This window comes from Mustela lutreola, chromosome 10 (assembly GCF_030435805.1).
Source record: "Mustela lutreola isolate mMusLut2 chromosome 10, mMusLut2.pri, whole genome shotgun sequence".
Taxonomy (NCBI): Eukaryota; Metazoa; Chordata; class Mammalia; order Carnivora; family Mustelidae; genus Mustela; species Mustela lutreola.
The window spans coordinates 102,472,093-102,497,817 of NC_081299.1; the positions used below are offsets into that span (position 1 = coordinate 102,472,093).

At 46.2% G+C, this 25,725-nt stretch overlaps 1 protein-coding gene across 2 annotated transcripts in view; it reads right to left on the bottom strand.

The window, feature by feature from the left end:
- Positions 1-1,765: 1,765 nt before the first annotated feature.
- ZNF697 (zinc finger protein 697) overlaps positions 1,766-25,725 on the bottom strand; it is a 32,829-nt gene continuing 8,869 nt past the window's right edge. Inside the window, exons 1-3 of one of the 2 annotated variants that reach the window (XM_059136836.1) lie at positions 14,204-14,435; positions 7,845-8,125; positions 1,766-6,449 (exon numbers count right to left, since the gene is read on the bottom strand). In XM_059136836.1, the coding sequence (XP_058992819.1) occupies positions 5,053-6,449; positions 7,845-8,088 (1,641 nt within the window). In that variant the 5' untranslated portion in view covers positions 8,089-8,125; positions 14,204-14,435 and the 3' untranslated portion in view covers positions 1,766-5,052. Of the gene's footprint in view, positions 6,450-7,844; positions 8,126-14,203; positions 14,436-25,725 lie in introns of those variants that run through there. The other variant, XM_059136835.1, reaches the window with a different exon arrangement.

The window sequence follows — 25,725 nt, forward strand, 5'->3', positions numbered from 1 at the left end:
GGAAGAGGGAGAGAATCTTACGCAGGCTTCACTCACACCGTGGAACTGATGTGGGGCCTAATCTCATCATCCTGAGACCATGACCTGTGCTGAAATCAAGATTTGGATGCTTGGGGAGCCTGGGTGGCTCTGGAGCCTGGGTTGAACCTCTGCCTTCAGCTCGGGTCATGATCTCAGGGTCCTGGGATTGGGCCCACATCGGGCTCTCTACTCGGTGGGGAGTCGGTTTCCCCCTCTCTCTGCCTACTTGTGATCTGTCAAGTGGATAAATAAAACCTTTAAAAAAAAAAAAAGTGTTGGATGCTTAACTGACTGACACACCCAAGTGCCCCGGGTTTTTTTTTTTTTGGGGGGGGGGGGGGGGGTAGGGCTTGTTTGTTTTTAAAGCACCTGAGTGGCTCAGTTGGTTGGGCGACTGCCTTCGGCTCAGGTCACGACCTCAGAGTCCCAGGATCGAATCCCGCATCAGGCTCCCAGCTCCATGGGGAGTCCGCTTCTCCCTCTCATGCTCTCTCTCACTCTCAATAAATAAATAAAATCTTTAGAAAAGAAAAGAAAAAAAAAAAGCTCTCCAGGTAATTCTACCATATATAGTTAAGTTAGATTAATGAAATCTTGATCTCAAACTAATTCAGCCCCCAAAATTCCAAGTTGACCAGATACATCCTCTCTACCTGGAAGGCAGACAGAGCCCTGCTCCAACAGCATGTTCAGGACCAGCATCCTCTCATGACAGAGCCCAGAAGTCCAGGTTCACTGCCATGTCTCCACAGAGCACTGAACAAATACTTCAAATACTTGATTCAGTAGTTTTCCTAGGGACCAGGAGCTAGACTGGTGGTTGCTTCAGACCTGAATAGTTAGGCTAGGGAGGAATGTTGATAAATCCTGGACTGAGTGCATGACCAGGACCCCAAATCCACCGGCCCTGCCAGGCAAGACAGGGTGGGTGGACACTCACACAAGGAGGTGGTTGTGATCATCACAAGAACATAAAGTGCCTTTCACGCTGCGTTTTTTCTATTTCTTGTGAATCCCTTCCTTACAAACTGCCTGTCTCATTGTTTCCCTGAGGTTGGGCACAGAGCAACTAAAAAACATTTTAAGTAAAAGGCCAGTCTAGCTGGTTAAGTTCCATCCAGTATTTTCAACAGCCATTAAGTTACCTTTCTGAGAGCTGAGGGAAGGAAAATACTTTGTGATGTTATTCAGGAATACATTTTTTTTTTTAATAGATTAGGGGGTGAGACCTAAGACTGCCTCTCTTCCCCATATCGGCTTTCCCCACTTCCTGTCAAAATGCCCCACAGAAAGGTTCCTCCAAGGAAGGAAGAAATTGATACCAGTGGCATAGCATTCACACATTTCCCAACATCCCAAAGCTACAAGAATACGGAAGTGCCCTGCTGAATTACTGGTTAAAATAGGCAGATTATGTAGACATCAACCAGTTCCAGGATGATCCAGGATCTTCCAGAACACTCAAACACAGGAGTCAGCAACCTTTGTTTGTAAATATCCAGAGAGTAAACATTTTAGGACTGTGGGCCATGTAGCCTCTGTCAAAGACTCAGCCTTGCTGTGGTAGAGCAAAACCAACCACAGACAACATGTAAGCAAGGTTGTATGGAGAGGACCACAGCCCAGAACATTTTACTTGCAAAGGGAGATAGGCTAGACTCAGTAGTTTGCTGACCCCTGTTCTACCAGACAGTAAGCTTCTGTATATGGATCTCAGTGCCATTTAATGGATGACAAAGAAGAATGACACGGAAAAAGACTGATATGGATTTAATGACAAATGTTCCATATGGGTTGCTGAACACCAGAACGCTGTCCGAGGAACCATCATTAAATAAAACCACCTGAAAATAAAGCAATTCTCACATATACAAGCACACACTCACACAAAACCTGTTACATTTAGGATCATTAAATTATTCACTATTTTAACAAACAGCTGTAAAATAACATTATACTGAAGGGAAATGTGCGCAAACTTCAGAAACACAGTCCAGATTGTCTATGAACACAGATTCTTCATCTGTACTTTCTCACATTTGTAGAGCCTCTTGATCCTGAAGAAACCACATGGCTCAAGGGGTTAACTTCTCATCTTCTCTTTCCAACTCAGAGCTCAAGATCGAATCAAGCCATTTAACTTACCGAAACTGCTCCGGCTTCTGCTAAGCCAAGAGCAGCCTGCACTTGACCAAACTCCCCGGGAAACAAATGATACACTTGCCTCCACCAGCATGAATGAGTTGATGGAAGGAATCTTCAAAGTAGCATTTTTAAGGGTGCATCACAGTGGGGCTTGCTGAAGAAAAACTATTATTCTTGAACTAGATACAAGAACCAGCCTCCTGACTGCATTTAAATTCACTTAATGCAGCTATGATCCCTGAAGAAGTGTAGGAAAAATGGAATCACATTTTAAATGCACCATGCGAGTGGGGATTTTGGTGGTTGGGCTGTTTTCTTCTGCTGAGGGATCTGCTCCTCAAAGGGATACTGAAGTGGTAGCTGACTCTCTTACCCATGGTACTTGAAAGAAGAGAGGTCAATGAAACCCAAACATTTCCACTGCCACCAAATTATTTCATATGAGCTTCAATGCCCCTTCCCTCTTGAACCTTCCTGAAAGCTGCCCATATATAACATAGCTGATGCAGACAAGACCATACAGAGTACAATGGCAGTCAAAGGCCAAATAACCCATAAAGTGGAGAATCAAAATTTGCATGAGATTTCATAGGCACAGATTTGAGAGAACATAAAATGGCTGGAAGAGGTAGATGTGCATAAAAAAACACACAAAGGAGTAAGGTTACCTACAAATTGGCTATATTATTTTCAAAGGAGTCCTATACACTTAGTATTCAGGGTAAAGAGTCAGAATAAATAATGGACATTGATTTTGCTCAGATTAATCAACTAAAAGAAAATAAAGAATTAGTGTCTTGCAAAATTATCTATCTTTTGAAAATCGATTTGCATTTGTAAATAACAAAAAACTGATTAAGAGGGCAAGATCAACAGGCATTGTACAAGCCCAGAATTCTCAGGATTTTTTCTTTTTGGGGGAAGGTGTTTTTATAAGGACAAAAACATGCTTCCCTACAGTCCCCAAGGAGGTTCTTTGTTAAAATACAATTGATCAAGTATAAATTACCAGCATCCACAGAAAGTTTGCTATAACTGTAAAAACAATCTTGCTTTCAAGTGTGTCCAACAGTTTGTGAAGATGCTTCCATGAAAAGTACAGAACAACTAACAATCACTAGTGAAGAAAACAAGACTGCTTTCCACAACTCTAATTCCTAAAGGCTAACCTGGGGGAGGAATTTTCCGTACAGGTAACCGAAATCTGTACAAGAGTCATCTAACTACAGCCCCCTACTAGAAATGGAACAATCCTAAGATACCCTAATTATGTGACAAAGACCAGCTTTGTCAATAAGGACATCTTTGGCCCTTCTAGACTAGCCTTAAGTTTTCCATGAAGCATTAAGAATTTTCAGTGTCTTCATTTTATTATATAAATCATGACAGGTTAAGTCTTTCTAGCAGCTGACAGGAGAACACAAAAGGTTTGACCATACCTATCCCCACGGTCGTCAGCCTGTCTTCCAAACAGCCTGCTGTACTCCTGTCCTCGGGTCTTCCCTACGACAGGGGTCATAATACTGATCTACCTCACAAAGGTGTGAGAAACAATTAACGGTCGTTAAAAAGCATAAAGCACTTTAGAAATAAAAAAGTGCTATTTTGGCATTTATATAACAACCAGAAAACATTCATTGCTTGTGCTATTTGGCAATTTTGCACTTAACACCTTTCCCTGCTTGGGCCTTCCTTGTGTAAAACCTTGAGCTTTCTACTGTGCCTCCCTGTGTACATAAAAGATATCTCTATTCAGACCAAAAGCCCATATCAATATGGATGGAGGTGGCTGTTCGATTATCTCCCCCATTACTACCAAGAGGGAGGGGGGCACTGGATACAGAGCAAAGGCAAATGAGACAAAGAAGCTCTGCACTCCAACATGTGAACATCTGCTCTCCTGGATTTCTCATATAAGGCCAGCAAAACTCTGAGCTAGATGACTTTTGTAGTAGGTCACTGGGGCAATAGTTGCTGATCTGAGATTCACTTCAAACAAGCAACATGCTGACCTGGAAAAGGGAAAGCCACACATATCTGGGACTGTTTCATTCCCCTGCACTTCGAAGATCACAAGTGAGACGTGAAATACCAGGCTTGGCACACACACAACACCTCCCATCCACACAGACCACCTTGACCCAGCATGAAGCTAGACTACTTTAAAGGAAGTGGCAAAGAACCAAGGGGGAGCAGAACCAAGATTTCCCAGGTGATCTTAAAGCCTATTATGAACGGATTTCCAAACTTCAATTTTGTCCTTGCAATCAGAGTGCATAAGCTTTCCTGCCCAGTTTCCCCTGGATGCCTCAAAATAGCAGCTAACTGTGGCTCAGAGAAATGAAGGGGAATATATACTAAATATCTTCTCCCATAGCATCGACAAGGTTCCTCTACTTTTCATGAGACTACGGCTGATGTGGGGCGACAGGGCAAACAGTGTTAACCTAACACCTGGTGAGCCCAGGACAGAATGATTCATACCCGCCTTTTATTTTACCCCATAAGCCTCTCCCAACGCCCATAGGCCCCCACAGCCCGACCTACTCTACTGCCTGCCATCCTGTTCACTCCCCTAACCCCCCTTCTTCAACGTCCTCAAAGTGCCTGCTCTTCCGTGCTCTTCAACCCCTACCGCGTGTATCTGAAGACGTCATGGCTCAAGCACATCTCCCAAACACGTCCCGTTGGGGAGGCAGGCAAAAAAGAACACCCCCAAAAAACCACAGACTCGACCCTCCCCTTCAAGACCCCCTAACACCAAGACTCCCCGGTCACTCAGATTGTCCCTCCCGCCCCTTCCCCATTTCTCTCCACAAGCTCTATCCGCAGAACTGCTCCTCGCCACATGCTCCCCACCAGGGCAGCCTCCCCGAGGCCCGGCCCCTAGCACAGGTGCAGCTTCTGGTGCTGCGCCAGGTGCGTTTTGTAGCGGAAGCCCTTGCCACAGCCCGCACACTTGTGCGGCTTGTTGCCGGTGTGGATGCGGCGGTGGCGGATCAGGTGCGAGCTCTGGATGAAACTCTTGCCGCACTCGATGCACGTGTAGGGCTTCTCGCCCGTGTGCGTGCGCTGGTGCTGCGTGAGCGTCGAGAAGTCGCTGAAGCGCTTCTCGCACTGGCCGCAGCAGAAGGGCTTCTCGCCCGTGTGCACGCGCAGGTGGTTCACCAGGTGCGAGTTGCGCCCGAAGCCCTTGCCGCACTCGCGACACACGTAGGGCCGCTCGCCCGAGTGCGTGCGCTTGTGCGTGAAGAGGTGTGAGCTGACGCTGAAGGTCTCCCCACACTCGGAGCACATGTAGGGCTTCTCGCCCGTGTGCACGCGCTGGTGCTTCACCAGGTCCGAGCGCCAGCTGAAGCGCTTGCCACACTCGCCGCAGCCGTGCGGCTTCTCGCCCGTGTGGATGCGCTGGTGGTTGGCCAGGTGCGAGCGGCGCACAAAACCCTTGCCGCACTCGCCGCAGGCGAAGGGCCGCAGCGCCGCCGCCCCCGCGCCGCTGGCTGCCGCGTGCGCCCGCCTGTGGCTCAGCAGGTGCGAGCTGAGGCTGAAGGCCTCGCCGCACTCGGGGCACGGGTAGGGCTTCTCGCCCGTGTGCAGGCGCCGGTGCTTAAGCAGGTCCGCGCGCCAGCTGAAGCTCTTGCCGCAGTCAGCGCACAGGTTGGGCCGCTCGCCCGTGTGCAAGCGCAAGTGGTTGGTCAGGTAGGTGTTGCGGCTGAAGCCCTTGCCGCACTCCCCGCAGCGGAAGGGCTTCTCGCGCGGGGGCCGGGCCAGCACGGGCCCCGCCCCGAAGCCCCCCGCCACGCCCACCACGGCGCCGCACTCGCCCGCAAAGCCGAAGGGCTCCAGGCTGGCTGCGGCGGCGGCCTCCGCCAGGCGATGGATGCGCTGGTGCTGCAGGAAGGCGGCGCCGGGGCTGAAGCTCTCCCCACAGTCCGGGCAGATGGTGGGCGCGTCCATGATGCTGGCCATCAGGCTGTCGAGCTCCCCGAGGTCCATGGCCATGGGGTGATGGAGCCGGCGGAAGCGGCGGTGGGCGGGCTTGTCGCCCCGGTGCCGACTCCCCAGGGAGAGATGCCGCCTCCAGGGGAGCATGGGAGGGGGCGGCTGCTCCTCTTCGTCCAGCCGGTTCTCCCCAGCGCTCTCCTCCTCCTCCTCTTCCCGGGGGCTCCGGGAAATGCTGTCGGACTCCGACAGTCCCGGGAACATGGCCATCTCGGCTACGCCGGACTGGTAATCATCATCTTCGCGGAGAGCAGCCCCTTCTTCCTCGCTCAGCAGTTCCTCTGCAACAGAAAAGGTGGCAGTGGTCGTGACTATACTTGGCGCTCGAGAGGCAAACCCGGAGGGCACGTCTCGGTAAAAGTGCAGGCCACCCTCCTGAGAGTATTCTCAACCCCTCCCCCAAGACCCCCGCGATTTCAGCCTTCTTCCCACCTGGTGCCTCCTGAGGAAGGCCTACAGGAGAGTGTGCTCTGAAACCCAGGCAAAGGTCACTCAACTGCCCCTTGGCTGGCCAGTTCTAACAGCAACTGTCTCTGGGGTCCAGGCCCCACCCAGGGCACCCGAGGCTCCACTCAGCAGAGTCATCTGAAGGCTTGACAGTCTGCTTGAAATGGGCTGGGTAGGACTCTGTGGGATCTCAGGAGACATTAGCTTACTCTCATAGCTCCTAATGCCTTTCAGGGCCCTGGCCTCAAAAGACAAGGCCACTCCAGCCAACCACAAGAAAAGATCACCCGTCCTAACGAGGTAATGGGCTGATTTTTAAAACAAAACTTGTTAGGGGTGGAACAACAAACCCAAACACACCCCACCTTAAGGGCTTTACTATGTAAGCCAGGCAGGAAGAATGAGCACAGGACCTAGAGCTGGGGATCCCAGCTTAGAGACTTCCAGAACACACACCTCTCTCTGGCTGCTTAACACAGAACAGAGGGCACTCCAGAAAGTTACTAAGATAATAAAGACTAGGTGTTGTGTACACTGCAGGGGAGAGCAGGAGAAGTCTGGGATGTGTCACAGGGGAGGGAATGTAACCTCATTAGTCTTGACCGCAAGGTATTTCAGTTCATTTCTGTCCCCAAGGCATGCACAGAGCAGTATAAAGCAACAAATGCCCAGAGATAGGACCAAGGATGTGGATGGAGGCAGAGGGCCAGCGCTTCCTCTTTCCAGGTCAGGAATACCAAGGGATTTGGCAGAGGCCTTGAGCACTTTGGGCGTTAGCCATATAAACCCGGTCACTTACCACTGAGTTTCCTTATCTGCGAACAAAGATGATGATGACTATAACTGCAAACATCTGGACACTTTATTAGCTCAATGCTGTGATAAGTCTTCAAATGCAGCAACTTATCTAAACTCCCCCAACACCCTGATGAGGTAGGTTCTGATATTAGCTGTGCTCCCTCTCATGTTATTGCAAGTGTTAATTTATAGCAGTGTTCTGTACACTGTAGTGCGACACCAGTGAGTTACCTTCTTCATCCACGTTTACCAGAACAGCCCCCCTCAGACTGGACTAAAGAAAAGAAGGTTCCTCAGGCTTATGGTTCCGCGTAATGGTCTCCGCTAGAGGGCTCTCCCACAAAGAATGCTGCGCTGGGTTCTAACTCTAGAGGAGCTAGCAATAACTGTGAGTGGGGGCAACTTCCATGGAAATGCCAGCTTTTCCTCACCTGGGCAGATGTCAGATACCAGTTCCCTCTCTTCTGGGTCCCCTCCCAGAGCTTCATCATGTGGGTTGGAGTCCAGCTCCTGCTCTGGGGGGCCTTCTCTCTTGTTGGCATCCTGTGGGTGAGAGCCCATTCCTCTTTCTTCTGGGTCCCGTTCTCTGTCTTCAGAGTTCTCAAAATCAGAGCCCATCCCTTTGTCTGCTGAGTCCTTAGCTTCACACACACCCTGTTTATTTTCTTGTTCCATCCAGGAAGAACAGCACAAGGGAGGTGACCGGGGACCCCTGTTCCAGAAAAAACACAGATATAGGTCAGGTCAGTCTGGCCTCACCCCCTCACCATATCTGGCTTTGATTTCCATGGAAATCAGTGGCTCAGTCCAAGAAAATGTGTAGAGGTTCAAGACCTAGATAACAAATTTCTGCTCCACGTCACATTTTAAGATGCAGAGAACCAAGCACAAAAGATGCTGGGCTGGGTGGCATGGGAACAGTGGCAACTCCATCTGAGATCACATGCCAACTCCCACTGGATTGGATGCTGAGTCATCTCCTCCCATCTCCAAAGTGGATTCTCCATTAATCTGGCTTTTTAGCCTTAACAGTAGTTGTTCCCATTTTTCGGCTGAGAAAACATGAAGTTCAAAAAGAAGGACCCCGTCAGCCTTTGACTAACCTATAAGCAGTAAGGTGGGGATTAAACCAGCAAGGGCCCGCTGCTTTCCTGCACCCAGTGAGTCAAGAGATCGAAGCTCTAGCAAGTCTGCTGGGGTGTGGAAGAGGATGCAGGGGGCCTTCTGTATTAGAAGCCATCTCTACAGGGAGCCCCAAACAAGAACGTGACCCTCACGTAACAGATAACCCCATCTACAGCACAGGCCAACATGTGAATTGTAGGGAAAAAATGACATCAGATTCCAAAACCCTTTGTAGATATCAGTTTTACATGTAAAGGCCCCTTGCCAAGACGGACCAGCCGAGCCAAAAATAATCGACTTCTGCCATCCATCACTCTGAGGGCTTAGCTCAAGGCAGCAAAGCAGATTAACGGTCAAGGATCTTGAACTGTGACACTGAAGTGTCCAGCACTCTCTGGCTCAGCAGCCCCCAGACAGGACATACATGAATACCACTGAGCAAAATGCTCTTTCCTTGCCTGGGAGCTTTTCCTGCCTTTGCAAGCTCTTGTCAAAGCCTGATTTCAGGGTCCAAGGCAAGGAAATTCACCTGTTCTTGTCTCCACCTCCTCTTGGGCAGTGCAAGGAGGACAATGCTACTTAACCTTTCTCCCAGGGAGGATATCAGAAGGAAACATTAAAATGGGCTTTAGAAAACACTGTAGCGAGAAACTGATACTTGGAGCATTACAAATGTGGAATACACAGGCCATTTCTCCGTCCAATATGGAATATGAATTATTTCTCTTTTTAAGTCCTGATGCCATTCCAGCACACCTCAGACATACAATCACCACCATAATTTTCACAGACCCGTTGCCCTAACATATTCTACCCTCTCTCAGAGATGAGGATATACTCCCTAGATTACAGTGAAAAGCCAAGCCTGGCCCTTAACCATCATCAGAAAATGGCCATGTCAGGGCGCCTGCGTGGCTCAGTGGGTTAAGCCTCTGCCTTCGGCTCAGGTCATGATCTCAGGATCCTGGGATCGAGCCCCACATCAGGCTCTCTGCTTGGCGGGGAGCCTGCTCCCCCCTCCTCTTTCTGCCTACCTCTCTGCCTACTTGTGATCTCTCTCAAATAAATAAATAAAATCTTAAAAAAATAAAAATAAAAATAAAGAAAGAAAAACAAAAAAAGAAAATGGCTGTGTCTGAAGCTGTTTAGTCATCAGTGTCCTGGAATGTAGCTAAGTTTCTTGAGACTCAATACAGTTTAAAATGACAGGTTCCAAACACCCAGGATTAAGCTCTAGGAGAAAATCTCAGTAAAGCCATAAACTTTGAAAAAGGAATATTACATGAGATACTTCTGACCCCAAGTCACTTCCATCCGTAACTCTCTTTGTCTTCTGGAGCTCAGACTCTACAGACAAATACATCCCTAGAGTCTGCATATATGACATACCCCGAAGGCTAGGGGTGGAGAGGGCAGAGCAGGATTTTCAAAACATGTGACTTATTGGTTTGCTAGAGGCTAAAAGCAGAGAAGGGGTGCGGCCACTTCCAGGGAAACAATCTCAGACCAGCAAGCAGAATTCTACATCAATAGAATCATCAAATAAGCATGTTGCCAGAAATATAAAACTAAGATGGCAGGGACACCTGAGGGGCTCAGTCAGTTAAGTGGCTACCTAAGGCTCAGGTCATGATCCCAAGGTCCTGGGATTGAGGCCCACATCAGGCTCCTTGCTCAGCAGGGAGCCTGCTTCTTCCTCTACCTCCACCTGCCACTCCCCTGCTTGTTCTTTCCCTCTCAGACAAATAAAGTTAAAATAAAATAAAATAAAATAAAATAAACACTAAAATGGCAGGGCATGGTGCCTGGAATGATACAGAAGTGACTACAGCTCACCCAGAAGGGTAGGCATTGGGGGTCCACCTTGGAAAACAGAGATGCTTAGGGTTTCTCCTTTTTTCCTTTTAAAAAGGACACCACACCTTCTTCATACCTCAGGTACAGAGAAACAGAATGAGAGTACTTTCTGATGTGATTTCTCAGGAACCAAGAGATACCAGATACCAGAAATATTAAACAAAGAAACACAGCTTTTATAGATTTAAGGGAGAGGAAGGAAAAGAGGCAGAGCCCGAGTTCCCCGGATAGGGCTAGAATACAGAAGTTCACAGGTGCCACACTCAGAAGCTTCTGAGCTCCCAAAGGGAAATGCTCAAATCCTCATTCACACCAGGAGAGGGAAGATTAGGTATGCCCTACAAAAAGTGGGGAGCTCCTGTCACCTAGAGGAACACCATTCATGGTGCAACATCTACTGAGATTTCTTTAAGAGTGTACTATGTTAGAGCAGACCTGGAAACCTTCATGACCCACAATAATGGATTCAGTTCCATTCACACCAACCCATCAGTAGGTTCCAGGCAGCTACCAAGTACTAAAGACTATTTAGAAGTAAGGAAAGGCAGTCATGATATATCGTTAGATGAAAACTAGCTGGCTTAAAAAAAAATCTCATTTATTAGTATATGCATACAATATAATATATATACACACACACATATATATTTACACACGTATATACATATTCAGAGAGGAAAATTAGAACATTATTGAGGTATTAATCAAACATCTCTTGGTCACATCTAAGGGTTTTGTACCATTTAATCTAAACAACTCAATGATGCAGGGTCTAATTTTCTTTCTTTTTCTTTTTTTTTTTTTTAAAGATTTTATTTATTTATCAGAGAGAGAGAGAGAGGGAGAGAGAGAGCGAGAGAGAGACCGAACACAGGCAGACAGAATGGCAGGCAGAGGCAGAGGGAGAAGCAGGCTCCCTGCCAAGCAAGGAGCCCGACTCGGACTCGATCCCATGATGCTGGGATCACGACCTGAGCTGAAGGCAGCTGCCCAACCAACTGAGCCACTCAGGTGTCCTGCAGGGTCTAATTTTCAACTTCAGAGATACATGAAGGAATAAGCAAAGAAGCTGTGACTAGCTCAAAGTCACACATATTGCCAGTGGCACAGCAGGGATTCAAACCCCTACAGGATAGTTCCAGTGCTTACAGTCTTAGCCAAGAGCTGGTGTATTGCTTGGGATTGCTTTTCCTTTTTGTGAACATCTCTACTTTCTACAATAAAGATATATATTTTTTTATCAGGAGAAAAGCCAACTTTGTTTTTAATGCGATAAAGCACAATGAAGGAATAGCTACATTATTTTAGAAACAACAAGAAGACAAGGGCAGACGTTGTGCTTATCTCAATCTATGGAAGACAATTTTCAGAAACTTATCTAAACACTGTGGTATAACTGACGTGTCAGTCAGTAGATCTGTAAGCACAGATCTACATAACATACAACTTCTTTCCCATTCATTCTCAAAACAAAAACTAGCAACATGCCTTCTTGGGCAAGGCCAGGGGTGGATAATGAATGGGTGGCCAGGCACTGTGGTAGATGTGCGGCTACACTGACCTAGGTTCAAATCCTGTCAGCTACGTGACCTTGTGCAAGTTACTTAACCTTGCTCATCTTCAGAGCTTGCATGGAAAAAAACAACTATACTGCCACCTATGAGATATATATTTTTTTAACGTTTTACTCATGCATATACAAATACAGGGACTTATGGAATCCCTAAGAGACCTTCGACCTCCTTGCCAGATTTTCAAAACTGTACCTAATCTTTTTTTTTTTTTGAAAGATCATCACTTTCTTTTTTTCAGCATAACAGTATTCCTTGTTTTTGCACCACACCCAGTGCTCCATGCAATCCGTGCCCTCTCTAATACCCACCACCTGGTTCCCCCAACCTCTCACCCCGTGCTGCTTCAAACCCCTCAGATTGTTGCTTATATCCTATAAGATTAGGAAAAGCAGTAGGCATAGTGACAGTAAACAGTAGTTATAATGTTAGGAAACTTACGTGAACTTCTTGATTTAAAAAATTATATGCACACACATACCCCTCCTAAACTGAAGCTCACGGCTATTCACCAAGAAGAGCCTTTGGCAAGTACATCGCAATTTCCTGTGGCCTCACTACTCAAGACTTTATAATGAACAGCCCACCTTGCGGACACAAGAGCCAGCAGAGGGTGAGGGAAGAAGGTGCAGTCCCATGGTGGTTTGGAGATGTGGATAATACAACCTGCATTCAGAAAGTACAAGCGAGCTGAATGAGGTGTTCCATAAACCCAGACTCCACTGTAGGGGATATCCTGCCCACCCCTGCAGAAGAGACAGAAATTTAAGGGGGTGGGGGCGGAAAACCAAACAGGTAACGGTGGAGGCAATGAGGCAGACCCGATGAATCCTGCATCTAATGCTAATCATTGAACTAGCAGCAATGGGGAGGAAGGAGCCCCTGTTTCTGACTAGCACAGCCCCTGGGCTGTGTGACTTTGAGTATTTGCCCCCTCTGGGCTTCTGTTCCATGAGGAGGTTCGGTCTGAATGGACCCAAGGCCTCTTCTGGCTTGTCATATGACATGCAGGAGAGAGGTAATCCAAGGGGACATCACTGTCAGTGTCATTAGACATCTTCATGTTTACTCAACTAGCACAGCAGAGCTATGAACGCCCTGAGTGTCCACCCCCATTTCCCTGCCCCCCCCACACACCTTTCTCCTTGGGTACAGATCACTCCAGGGTGGGATCAGTTATCTCTGCAAAGTCTGCTTAAATCCTAGTTTCTAGAATTTGCAATATTTTCATGTCTCCTCTTTCCACCCCATGTCTCCCAACTCAAAGAAGAGTCATGTTCATTACCCTAGAAAGTTACTAGGAAAATGCTTAAGTGCCTTCTAGACAAATTCAACCCCAATGGAACGATTAATCAGATCAATGTGAAGACAATGCCATAGAAGTAAATGGGATAAAGCATGCTGGAAGGAGGTACTGAGGCAATGAGGTGGGGGAAAAGGAAGTGAAGCCAGGAGCAGGGCCAGAACTAGCATTTAACCACAGTGTACCAGTACATTTTCACAGTGGCCCCCTTTGCAGCTATGTGCAAAACCTAGCTCTTTTCCAAAAGCGAGGGCCCCACCAATTTATGGAGTCAACCGCACTTCTGGAAGCAGGCTGGGGCAGACAAACCCAGGTCACTCCCCCACGTTCTTGAAAGAAAGAGGCCTCTGGCGCAGGACCCCACATGGTCATGCCACCTCTGGCCAGGGTAGGTGGAGTAGCACGAGGTGCTCCCAGGCCCCTGCTGTGAGACGGTCTCCCCCTGGGCGCTGCAGCTCATTTGACTCCAATAATCCAGTAAATCAGGGAAGTAAACACGGAGTGCCATCTACCCAGGTCTACACATAACGAACACCACAGCTCACAGAGCTCGGCAGATGAGCTCCCAGTGACACAGCTCCTAGGTACCCTAAGGATTCCGGCCAGCGTGTCCAGGCCCCTTGCCTTGGCACTGCTGCCCGGGAAGGGCACGCTGAGCTCTGGGGGCCGGGGGAGCGGAGCATGGCCCACCTAGGGCCCTGGCAGGTGGAGGGGTTGGCCTGCGCACAGCCCTCTGCCGACAGACTCCTGGCCGGTCCAGTGGGGGAGTCATGTGCCACGGCCACTGCCAGGTGGCCAGGAGCCAGGCCGACGGGGCTGTCATGTCACGGGAAGGAAGCAGCTGGGCAGAGGGCCAGGAGCAGCCCCCACTCCGCCTCCTCCAGGCTGCAGTGCCTTTCCTGTCTCCCTATCCTCTCCAGAGTGCTTTCCTTACCTCAGCTAGGGCTAGGCAGCCTCCCCGCCCACCCCGCAGCAGCCGACTGAGGCCTCCAGCCTTCACTTCCCACGCCCCCCAGGCGCACCACTTGCTCCCTGGGGAGGGTTTCCATAGCAGAGGCTGGGCAGGACCGGGCAGGGACGCCAACTGGGGAGAATGCTGGAAAAACAATTTTAGTCTGCAGTTCAAAAGGCTGAACTCATGACCATAACTGGGGTCTAACCAGGGATTCCATGGGGTTAATCATTTGTCAGTCCTCAGCACCAACTGAGTAAACAGTCAACCAGCACTAGCCTCTCTGGGGAGATGCCCATCAGGGTCCTGCCTCCTCACGATGAGCCTGTGGTTGGAAAGAACCCCAGAGGCAAAGAAATCCACCTCACCATTATTTGCCTGCATGCCCCCAGTGATCAAGGAGAGTGTGTCCACATCCAAAGGGGGCAGCTGATTTCCCCAGTCACACACCCAGACTGTCCAACCCAAAATGCCAACCTGACCAGTGGCAGACTGCCACATGAGGTGAACATTAATTTCTTACAGAAAGCCAAAAGATTACTGCAGCTAAATACTGAGTACTCACCAGACAGGAGAAGCTAAAATAATACGGTTTCCTCCTTGTGGTTACCGCTTTTTTACCTGGAGGGGAAAGCCCAAGTTGAAAAAGAGAGACAGGCTCAAACCAAGGCAACAGAGAAATCAATAGACAATCCCACTGGCCAGAGCTAGTCTGAGACGCCTTCCAATCTCTTGGGTCAAGAATAGCACAGATGTCCTTGGGGTCAGGCATTTCCTGTCTGTTGGTTGTGCTAGGGGCCCCTCAGTTTGGCCGGAGGGCCTCAGAGCTTGTCACAGCTGTCAAGACTTCACCACCACCCTACTCTGCTGCAAGAAAAAAAAAAAAAAAAAAAAGCATTCCTCCAATTCAGAGACGGATTCTGGGTGCCCTCAAAGTGAGACCATCTGCCCTTCGAGGAGAAGGCACAGAAGCTACCGGTTCTCATGCGGACATTTACTCCTCCATGTTTTACAATGAACCAATTGGAATGTCCTACTTGATGTGCAGAGCATCCTTTCTTGTCATGGTTTTTTTCGTCACTGTGCTTGGCCTTGTACCACCACCACTACTGTATATATCCATCCTTGGCTTTTTTTTCTGATGTAGTCCTTGGGCAGTCCTCGAGAGAACTGCCTTCAGATGCCTCCTCGGTAGCTCGCTCAAATGTTCAACATTTGTTAACTCATGGAATCATCGAGCTGGAAATCCCTTAGCTCAAACTCCTACAGACGGGAAAGTGAGGCTCGGAAAGGGAAAATGACAGGGTCAGGAACCGAAAGACAGCTTGCTAGAAAACGTCAGGTCAAAATCTCAATTTTCTCATGGCCTCTCCAATGATCTTTCCATCTCTTTAATAGAAAACACCACTTCAAAAAGAGGCAGCCAGGGCACCTGGGTGGCGCAGTTGGTTAAGCGACTGCCTTCAGCTCAGGTGATGATCCTGGAATCCCTTGATCGAGTCCCGTATTCAGCTCCCTGCTTGGCAGGGAGTCTGCTTCTCCCTCTGACCTTCTCCCATCTCATGCTCTCAATCTCTCATTCTCTCTCTCACATAAATAAAATCTTAACAAAACAAACAAACAAACAAAAAACAGCCAGCGAGATAAATCCAGGACATATACTGACTTGCTTTTTTCCCCCCTCCACACCATTTGTCAGCATTCTCTAGAGAAACAAAACCAACAGGATGTGCATATAGAAAGAAAGTCACTATTAAGAGACTGGCCCATGGGATTATGGAGACTGACAAGTCCAAAATCTACACAGAGGGCCAGTAGGCTGGAGAGCCATAAAAACTAATACTTTGAGGCCCTTCTGCTGGAGAATTCCTCCTTACTTAGGGAAATCAATCTTCTTGTTCTAGTCAGGCCTTCAACTGATATTATGGAGAGCAATCTGCTTTACTCAAACCTACCAATTTTAATGTTAATCTTATCCCAAAACTCTGTTGCAGGAACACCCAGAATGTTAGATCAAGAATCTGTGTACCTAGTGGCTCAGCATAAAATTGTTGATGCATAAAATTAATCATTACACACGATAAATCCACAATAATGCCATCATAAGTCAAAATTTACTTACTAAAAACATCTTCCTTTTTATAAAAACTATTCCTATATATAGTTGAACTGGGTGTGTATGCACTGTACAAACAGTAGGAAAGAATCAAAATTAATCTTACCCAAAGAACTACAATGACACATATATGGGTACAAACAACACTCCCACTGCAGAGACACACACACACCATCTAATGATCTGTTTCACTGGAGGGCAAGGCAGAGAGCCCACCTAGAATGTACAGCAGCTGTATGTGGGATAAGGAAGTTGTTAACAAACAGCCTCCTTCTGAAGAGTTGATGCTAGAATTCTTGTTAAGGTTACCAGATGGGGCCAGGTGACCTCAGCAAGTCTTTTCCACCCCAAATGATTCTATGATCATATTTCCTCTGGAATGAACAGTCCTCAAGGGAATGGTTACCACACCTTCACAGGGAGAGAGGAAGATTGGGACCAAAGGGTTTGATGCATATGTTCAATCACCCACGTTTTCCTCTACAAATTCAACAGGCAAAACTGCTCTTCCATTTCTCTGCCCGAAATATCTGTTTGGTGTTGTTGATGAAGGATGGCTGGCGTTTCCGCCCAGTTCATTTCAGCAGTGGGGAAGTAACACCTCTGTATAGAATCGGCCAAGATGTCTTCCAACAGAGAGAAAGGAAAAATAAAAATGTAGAGACATCTCCCGATGCTTCCATTTCCCTGCCTAGTTAAACTGTAAACTCTTTAGAGCTAGGCTGTTTTTCAGCACAAAGTGAAACATTTACATACACGATAAACCACCTTTTTAAAAATTACATACTTGTGTTATTCTTATTTCCTTGAAAATAACATTATCAGCAAAACCCAGATCACAGAACTACAGGAGAACCATAGGAGACACATCAACAGTGATGAGAAAAGGAGCAAGAAACATAAAGGAAGGAAAACTGTATGTCAAAATACTTGAGATGTATCCACCAACACCAACGCAGAGTATCTGAATCCCAGTTCGACTGAAGTACAAAAACAAATTATAAGGCAGTCAGGAAATTGCAAATGTTGATTAGATATTGGATAGTAAGAAACTTGTTCATTTTTTTAAGGCGTTGGTGTTGGGAATCAATTTACAAAGGTAAAGGTATACGTAATGAAATTTACAGGTGAAATGGCATGTCTGGAACTTGCCTTATTTGAAACGAAATGTCTGGAATTCTAGGACAAAGGAGAGTGAGCAGGGATGCGGAAGAAACAAGATGGCCAGCCACTGATTACTGTTGAAGCTGATCGGTGTTCGTGGTTGTCCTCTACTCCTGTGATTGCTAGAAAAGCTACTAATAAATTTTAAAATAGAAAACATACATTCTTGTTTCTGAAACTGAGGTTGATCAGATTCACTTAATTTCTGAACAGGCTGTGATCGATGGTCAGTGACTTCCACCAAAGAACTAGCTCGCTTTTAGAGTACACCCAATCAGGACTGATGACAATGCTCGATACTGAGTTGAGCCCAGGAGAACTGGGGGCAGAGACAGTGGGGTGAAGAGATTAAAGACCTTAACTTCAATGCTTTTGAGACATTTTTTCTTTTTATGAGATAGAACAATAGCCGTTACATGCAAAAAAGAATGAGAAAACAGTTTCCACTTTCACCTACTTTTGTATTCCCAAAGAACTCAAAAGAGGATCGCGCCATAGCTGGTGCTTATTTATTTCCACCATTAGTTCGGCAACTTTATACCCAAGACAAAAGGGGGAAATAAACCTGGCTAGGTGTTGAGGTCCTGACCAGTCTGTAAGAGGAATGCTTTATCCCCAGGAGTCACACCGATGAAATAACGTGAGGTATCCAACAGATTGAATACATTGATAATCGGTCATCCGCAGAATGATCTTCTAAAGGCATGAACAATGTTAGGGTGTGTGTTGGTGAACAGGAAGTTAATACAGTAACTAGTGATTTATGAAAACTAGTGATTTATGAAAACAGTAATTAGTGATCTCCATGCGATGAACATGAATTACTTTACTAGCCCAAACTGACAACTTTTAAATTTAGAGAGTGTCCTTCTCAGAGAAATGCCACCCAAATCTACTCACCCCACATTACAAAGAGAGCAGCAAGAAGGTAGCATGTTTCCACTTTAGGTTGGAAACCGGAAACTCACAGATACCATCTGTTTTAGTAAAGGACGCAGAGAACTCGTCACGGGTCACAGCTTCATCCAGGAAGTGGCACACTTGTCTCAAGGAGACTCTGGTGTCCAGGCCTCATCCGCTGCTCGAATACCATAGTTCCTAAGTCATTCGTGAGGCTCAGGCCCTTTGGGTTCCTTATGTCCCCTTTACCTCCAGCGCCTAGGATTCCCTGGAGAGAGCAGCAGTCCTGTACAAGCTCAGAAACAGAATAATGATATCTTCCTTGCGCATGGGTTCTTAGCCTGAGGGCGTTCAGAGTCCACGAACTCTCTGAAACCTTACGTGAAGGTGTCTGTAGAAACTGTCTTCTGAATAGAAGACCCACAGCTTTCTTTCCTTTGGACTCTGAAAGGATTCATGGTATACAAACAAAACAAAAACCCGGCAATTCCCCCGTTGCTACAGAGGACTCACAATACATTCCCTAGCACAGTATTTCAGAAATCCACAGTGACTTTCAGGAAGAGGGATAAGAGCCCAATGCACCACTATATGCCAAGAAATCTTCTGGTGGGTTGGTAGAGAAGAGAAGATACTGACAGTAAATCCCAAATGAGGTGGTAGCAGAGACAAAAACAGCAGTTAATTTCAAATAGGGGCTACAGCAGAATGAGGGGAGCAGCAACCTGCCTGATGGGTTTGTCTCATCCAGGACCCTATTTCATAGATGCATCAGGCAACAGAGACTCAGAAAGATTCAGTGAATTACCCATGAATGTGCCAGTTAAGGGCAGACTCAAGCTGAAATCACTGACATCGAGAACCTTCTGTCCCAATCCCCTTTCTCTTCAACCCCACGCAGCTCTGGTGCTTGGCTGAAGCACTCCTGCTTACCCCCACGGCCAAGCATTACCTCACCTGCTTTTCACTTCCTAATCACCTGTGTCACATGGCAGGGGCACTAAGAGGCCTTAAGTAGCTCTTCAAGCTTCTAACACACTGTGTCTCTGGGATGAAGCTAATTTATACAAGTTTGACCCTGGGTTTATGGCTCCCATTAGCTGCTTACTTGGGCAGTGAGTCAAAGCACATTAATCAAGCTGTTACCTTCCCAGGACACAAAATGCTTTGTTAGCTAACCCTCCTTTTCTCAAAGGAAAAAGAACTAAAATCTGGCCGAAGTCGCCAACTCATTCCTAACCAATCTTCAAAGTGTTCGCACAGTCATCCAACCTACAAATAATAACTTGGAAATTCCCAGGTGAGAAAGGGGATTCTGGGAGTATAAAAAAAAAAAAAAAAAAAAAAAAAAAAAAAAAAAAAAAAACCAACGTAAGGAGCCCTGGTTCACACCTAATGGCAAGTAAAAAAACCTAGCCCGCCATACACCTTCACCATGACCCATTACAATGAATACAGTTGCTCCGATTCACCCTTTTTTCTATTACATCTTTTTGCTCCTGCATAGCTCTGCATTCCCTGTGTGGGAGGTGAGCAGAAGCAGGCCAGGTGGTGGAAGCAGGCCAACCACAAGCTAAATTTTGCTGAAGAGACAATATCCACAGATCCTGAGACACTCTCACGGTATTTTTTTGAATAAAAAATTGAAAATGTCTTTAAAGGATTCCCTCAGTTTCTGTTTTAAAGATTTTTTTACTTATTTATTTGACAGAGAGACCAAGAGAGCACAAGCAGGGGGAGCGAGAGAGGGAGAAGCAGGCTGGGAGCCAAGTGTGGGGCTCAATCCCAGGACCCTGAGATCATGACCGGAGTCAAAGGCAGAGCCCAATGGACTGAGCCACTCAGACACCCCCCCCCCCTTTTTTAAGATCTTATTTATTTATTCAACAGTGGGGGCGGGGAGGGAATAAGCAGGGGAATGGCAGGTGGAGGAAGGAGGAGAAGCAGGGTCCCCACCGAGCAGAGCTCGATCCCAGGACCCTGCGATCATGACCTGGACCAAAGGCAGACACTCAACCAACTGAGCCACCCAGGCGCCCCTAAAGGATCCCTCATTTCACCAGTAAGGAAAAAGAGGCCTAGGGGAAAATCAGTAGCTTGTTTGAATTCACAAAAGTAGTCAGTCAGCTGGTGGGAGAACTGTGACTACCATCCAGGTTATGTGATTCTGTGGAAGTTCAATCTCCGCTGCACGGAAGTCTGCCAGCCAGCTCTGTCATATTTATGGGTTTAGTGCTCTGGATTTACCGATATAACATTTCAAGGACGCTACCCTCTTTCTTCCTATTTTCCTGTTCCCTCCCAGACTCCTATTTTTTCTTTCTATTTTAATTATCTTTCCTCTCAAAAAACACAGAAAATGTTCTTCAAACTTATCTTCATGGGAGGCTTTGAAATGGTCTCAGATTTAACTGTTTTTCTTCGACAAATCAGACATCTTGTTGGCCAGAACAAAGCAGTCATTTGAATTAGCTTTGACTTAACGGAGTTAAGTTATGGTAAACAGTTAATAAGTCCACATCCTTGGTACAGCCTCTGAAAGAAAAGTCTTCATGAGAGAGAGGGTTAGAGAGAAAAGAAAGCCCAGGAAGCCATCAGCCGGAAGAATTAGTATTGGTTATGCCATTTTAAAAGAATTTTAAAAGACATTTTTCCATCAAACTATGAAACTCTAAGAAGGGACAATTTTCCCTCACAATATCATCTTTTAAATGCCCCAAACCAATGATCAAACTCTATTACATTCCCTTCTGCAGTGCCATTTTTTTGGCCAACAAGCCTCACAGACTCCTGGGAAAAGGAGGGATCAGTGCCACTGAGCCCTGATAAACTGCTTCAGCATCACCACACCTAGCAGTTTCCCAGTTAACTGTGGGCTTCCCAGGTGTTCGCCGTCTCACCACACACTACTCATTGCTAACATTTCCGGAGTCAGGCTCACATCAGTACCGGCTATAATTTTCAAACTTCCAAATCCACCCAGTTTCTTCTCCTCTGATCTTGCCATTGTGAAAATTAGTAAAGGGAAACCTCGCTAAAGTCTAGTTTGGAGGGCAGGAGGGCAGGCTCAAAGAGACAGCCATGCTACTCAGGTCAGTCAAAGGAAGCACTGTCAATTTCAGACCCTGACAGAGAAAGACGTACATTGCATCTCCTGCAAGAAATCAACTACCCTGGCATCACATTACCTGATTTCAAGCTTTACTACAAAGCTGTTATCACCAAGACAGCATGGTACTGGTATAAAAACAGACACATAGACCAGTGGAACAGAGTAGAGAGCCCAGATATGGACCATCAACTCTAAGGTCAAATAATCTTCAACAAAACAGGAAAAAATATACGGTGGAAAAAAGACAGTCTCTCAATAAATGGTGCTGGGAAAACTGGGCAGCTATATGTAGAAGAATGAAACTAGACCATTCTCTTACACTGTACACAAAGATAAACTCAAAATGGATAAAAGATCTCAACGTTGAGACAGGAATCCATCAGAATCCTAGAGGAGAACATAGGCAGTAATCTCTTCGATATTGGCCACAGCAACTTCTTTCAAGATAATGTCTCCAAAGGCAAAGGAAACAAAAGCAAAAATGAACTTTTGGGACTTCATCAAAATCAAAAGCTTCTGCACAGCAAAGGAAACAGTCAAGAAAACAAAGAGGCAACCCATGGAATGGGAGAAGATATTTGCAAATGACAGTACACACAAAAGGTTGATATCCAGGATCTATAAAGAACTCCTCAAACTCAACACACACAAAACAGATAATCATATCAAAAAATGAGCAGAAGATATGGACAGACACTTCTCCAATAAAGACATACTAATGGCTATCAGACACATGAAAAAGTGTTCATCATCACTAGCCATCAGGGAGATTCAAATAAAAACCACATTGAGATACCACCTTACACCAGTTAGAATGGCCAAAATTAGCAGAACAGGAAACAACATATGTTGGAGGGGATGTGGAGAAAGGGGAACCCTCTTCCACTGTTGGTGGGAATGCAAGTTGGTGCAGCCTCTTTGGAGAGCAGTGTGGAGGTTCCTCAAGAAATTAAAAATAGAATTTCCCTATGACCCTGCAATTGCACTACTGGGTATTTACCCCAAAGATACAGATGTAGTGAAAAGAAGGGCCATCTGTACCCCAATGTTTATAGCAGCAATGGCCACGGTTGCCAAACTGTGGAAAAAACCACGATGCCCTTCTAAGGATAAGGAAGATGTGGTCCATATACATTATGGAGTCTTATGCCTCCATCAGAAAGGATGAATACCCAACTTTTGTAACAACATGGACGGGACTGGAAGAGATGATGCTGAGTGAAGTAAGTCAAGCAGAGAGAGTCAATTATCATATGGCTTCACTTATTTGTGGAGCATAACAAATAGCATGGACGACATGGGGAGATAGAGAGGAGAAGGGAGTTGGGGGAAATTGGAAGGGGAGGTGAACCATGAGAGACTATGGACTCTGAAAAACAATCTGAGGGTTTTGAAGGGGTGGGGGGTGGGAGGTCGGGGTACCAGGTGGTGGGTATTATAGAGGGCACGGATTGCATGGAGCACTGGGTGTGGTGCAAAAATAATGAATACTATTATGCTGAAAATAAAAAATAAATTTAAATAAATAAAAAAATAAATAAACTGGTTAAAAAAAAAAAAAAAGAAATCAACTACCCTGTAACTCAGCCAATAAGAAACAGTCATCACCCTCGACTTGGGCTTTTCTGCTGCTGATGGCATTCAGAACGACCCTTCTCCACTTCCTTTTTCTCTGTAAAATAATGTTCCTCTCCCTTGTTGCTTCGACTTGCCTATGGTTTTGCCATAGCTTTCAGGTCTCAAATTACATTTCTCTACTTTCCCCAAATAAACCCATTTTGCTAGTGAAATAAGTGACTTTCATTTTTATTTTATTTATTTTTTTTTAAAGATTTTATTTATTTATTTGACAGACAGAGATCACAAGTAGGCAGAGAGGCAGGCAGAGAGAGAGAGAGAGAGAGAGAGAGAGAGAAGCAGGCTTCCTGCGGAGCAGGGAGCCTGATGCGGGGCTCGATCCCAGGACCCTGAGATCATGAACAAAGCCGAAGGCAGCAGCCCAAACCACTTAGCCACCCAGGCGCCCCAAGTGACATTCATTTTTAAAGTTAACACCATCAACACTATAAAGTGCTTGGCATACAAAACAGGGGATTCGGTAAGTGACGGCAGAAATCCTGTTGAGACACTTTCCTTGGAAATTCTCTCCTTCCTGAGCATCCACGTTATTACACGGTGCCAGTCCTTCTCGTGATCACCTACCACTTTGCCTTCTCTTAACTCCTAAAACAAGTCAACCCCCAAGATTCTTGTTTACATTTTCTTCTTTCTCACCCTACAATCGTCCAGCCACTTTCCCTAGTTTTGAATAAACACCTCTATCCAGAGACCTCGATAATTTGAACCTCTTGCCCCCAGCCCCAATATGCACCCCATGTCCCTGTTTCTAATGATGCACCAAGCACCACAATGAGGAGCTTTAATACCCCTCCTCATCCTGAGGTGTTGCCCTGCACAACACATGGGACACAGGACAGGAGGCATCAACAGACCCGGGTTCAAGCAGAAGTTTACCACCTACATGTCATATGCCCCAGGACAGTTATTTAGCTCTTTAGCTAGTTTTAGCTAAATTAATAGCTAATTTAGCTCTTTAGGCATAGTTTTCTCATCTATGTGATGAGAAAAACAAGTGACATTCAAAGGCCATTGTGAAGACTAAATGAATTTCCATTTGTCATTTCCAATTGTAATCTGACCCGTATCACACCAAAAAAACCCAGTAGTTCTTTTCTGAATCTTTATTACAAATCAGCTCCTCACGGTGCCCATTTCTGTTAACGCCTCTTTGTCTTTACTTGTGGGGAGGCTCAAAACCCTTGAGTCTGACTGACCCTTCCTCACCACTTTCAATCAAATCAACTGCCCAGGCCTTCCTTTTACTTTCTTTTTCTGTAGCCACTATCACTGCCACAGACACTCCTGCCAGTTACAGGCATCTACTCACCACTGTTGGATCCATGTTAAAACACAGCTGCCCCTCCATTAATTCCTCTTGTTCAGAAACCTCTGATTGACAGCCAGAGCCTTCAAAGAAGCACGAACTCCAATTCCTCAACAATGTAGCCCAAGACTCTCTTACCTCTCCCTAACCTCTAATCAGCTAACCTCAGGCCAAAGGGACTGCTTTATGACCCCCAAGAAAGTTCCCAGGGTTTTTCCTCTCTAGCCATGCTCTTCCTTCTCAGAACGGCATGAGGCAGTCTGTCCTTTCCTGGAGGGAAGCAACACCCGGAGTGGTAAAAACTTGGATTCTGGAGCCACACCACCTGCATGAATCCAGCCTCTAACTCTACAATCTTAAGCAAGTTCCTCAATCTCTTCGAGCCTTGGTGGGGTTTTTTCATCTGTAAAATGGGTCACAACTGTATCTACTCTATAAAGATTACTGTTAGGTGCTCAGAGAGAATTATTACTGTTTCACTTTGTATGACTTCTTTGAGGTACTTTTCCTTATCTTGTTCTATCTGATATTAGTTTTCAAAATATAATCAGAGTTACAATAATTTGCATCTTGTTTGTCCTCTCTCTGTCCCACCTCCCAACTGTCAGCTCCTGTTGGGAACAGACTTATTTACTCACTTTGGTCATCCCCCACATAATGAGCCCTCAATTATTCCTTGAAATGGGTAAAATTAGGTGTACTTATTTCTCTCCCTCGGTCTCAACAGGAAGAGCTAATAAGATCAGGAAATGTAGTGATGTGGCCAAGATCACGCCAGGTAAGGCAGAGCCCTGGAAACAACCTAGCTCTCCTAAAAGGATCCAATAACCTGTCAGCACCAAGAGCCAAGCATGCTTAATTATCCTGCTAAATAAGTAGACATGATAGAAAGTGGTGATTAGCTTCAGAAGTTAAGACAGAATGTTCTTGAAAAAGAATCCTGCATCCCTTGGCCCAACGCCAGCACCCCTTATTTGCATCCAATTGTCCTGTGGGTATCCTCCCCTCCACTCGAAGATTTTAACATCCAGTTCAGCTCTGCAGAGAACAGAGGTGGCGCAGAGCTGTGTTTGTATTTAAGGTAGGAAACGCCACTAGACTCTGCCAGCCTGACAGGACAGCTGCTTCTCTCTCATCCCTGGAGGAAAGACAGGACTAGAACTAACATAAATTAAGCCATGAACGAAAAAGAGACTAATAACTTGAGAAGTTGTGTGGTTGGGGTGGGAAGGTAGAACAGCAAGCACCATCAAACACAGGAGAACCTG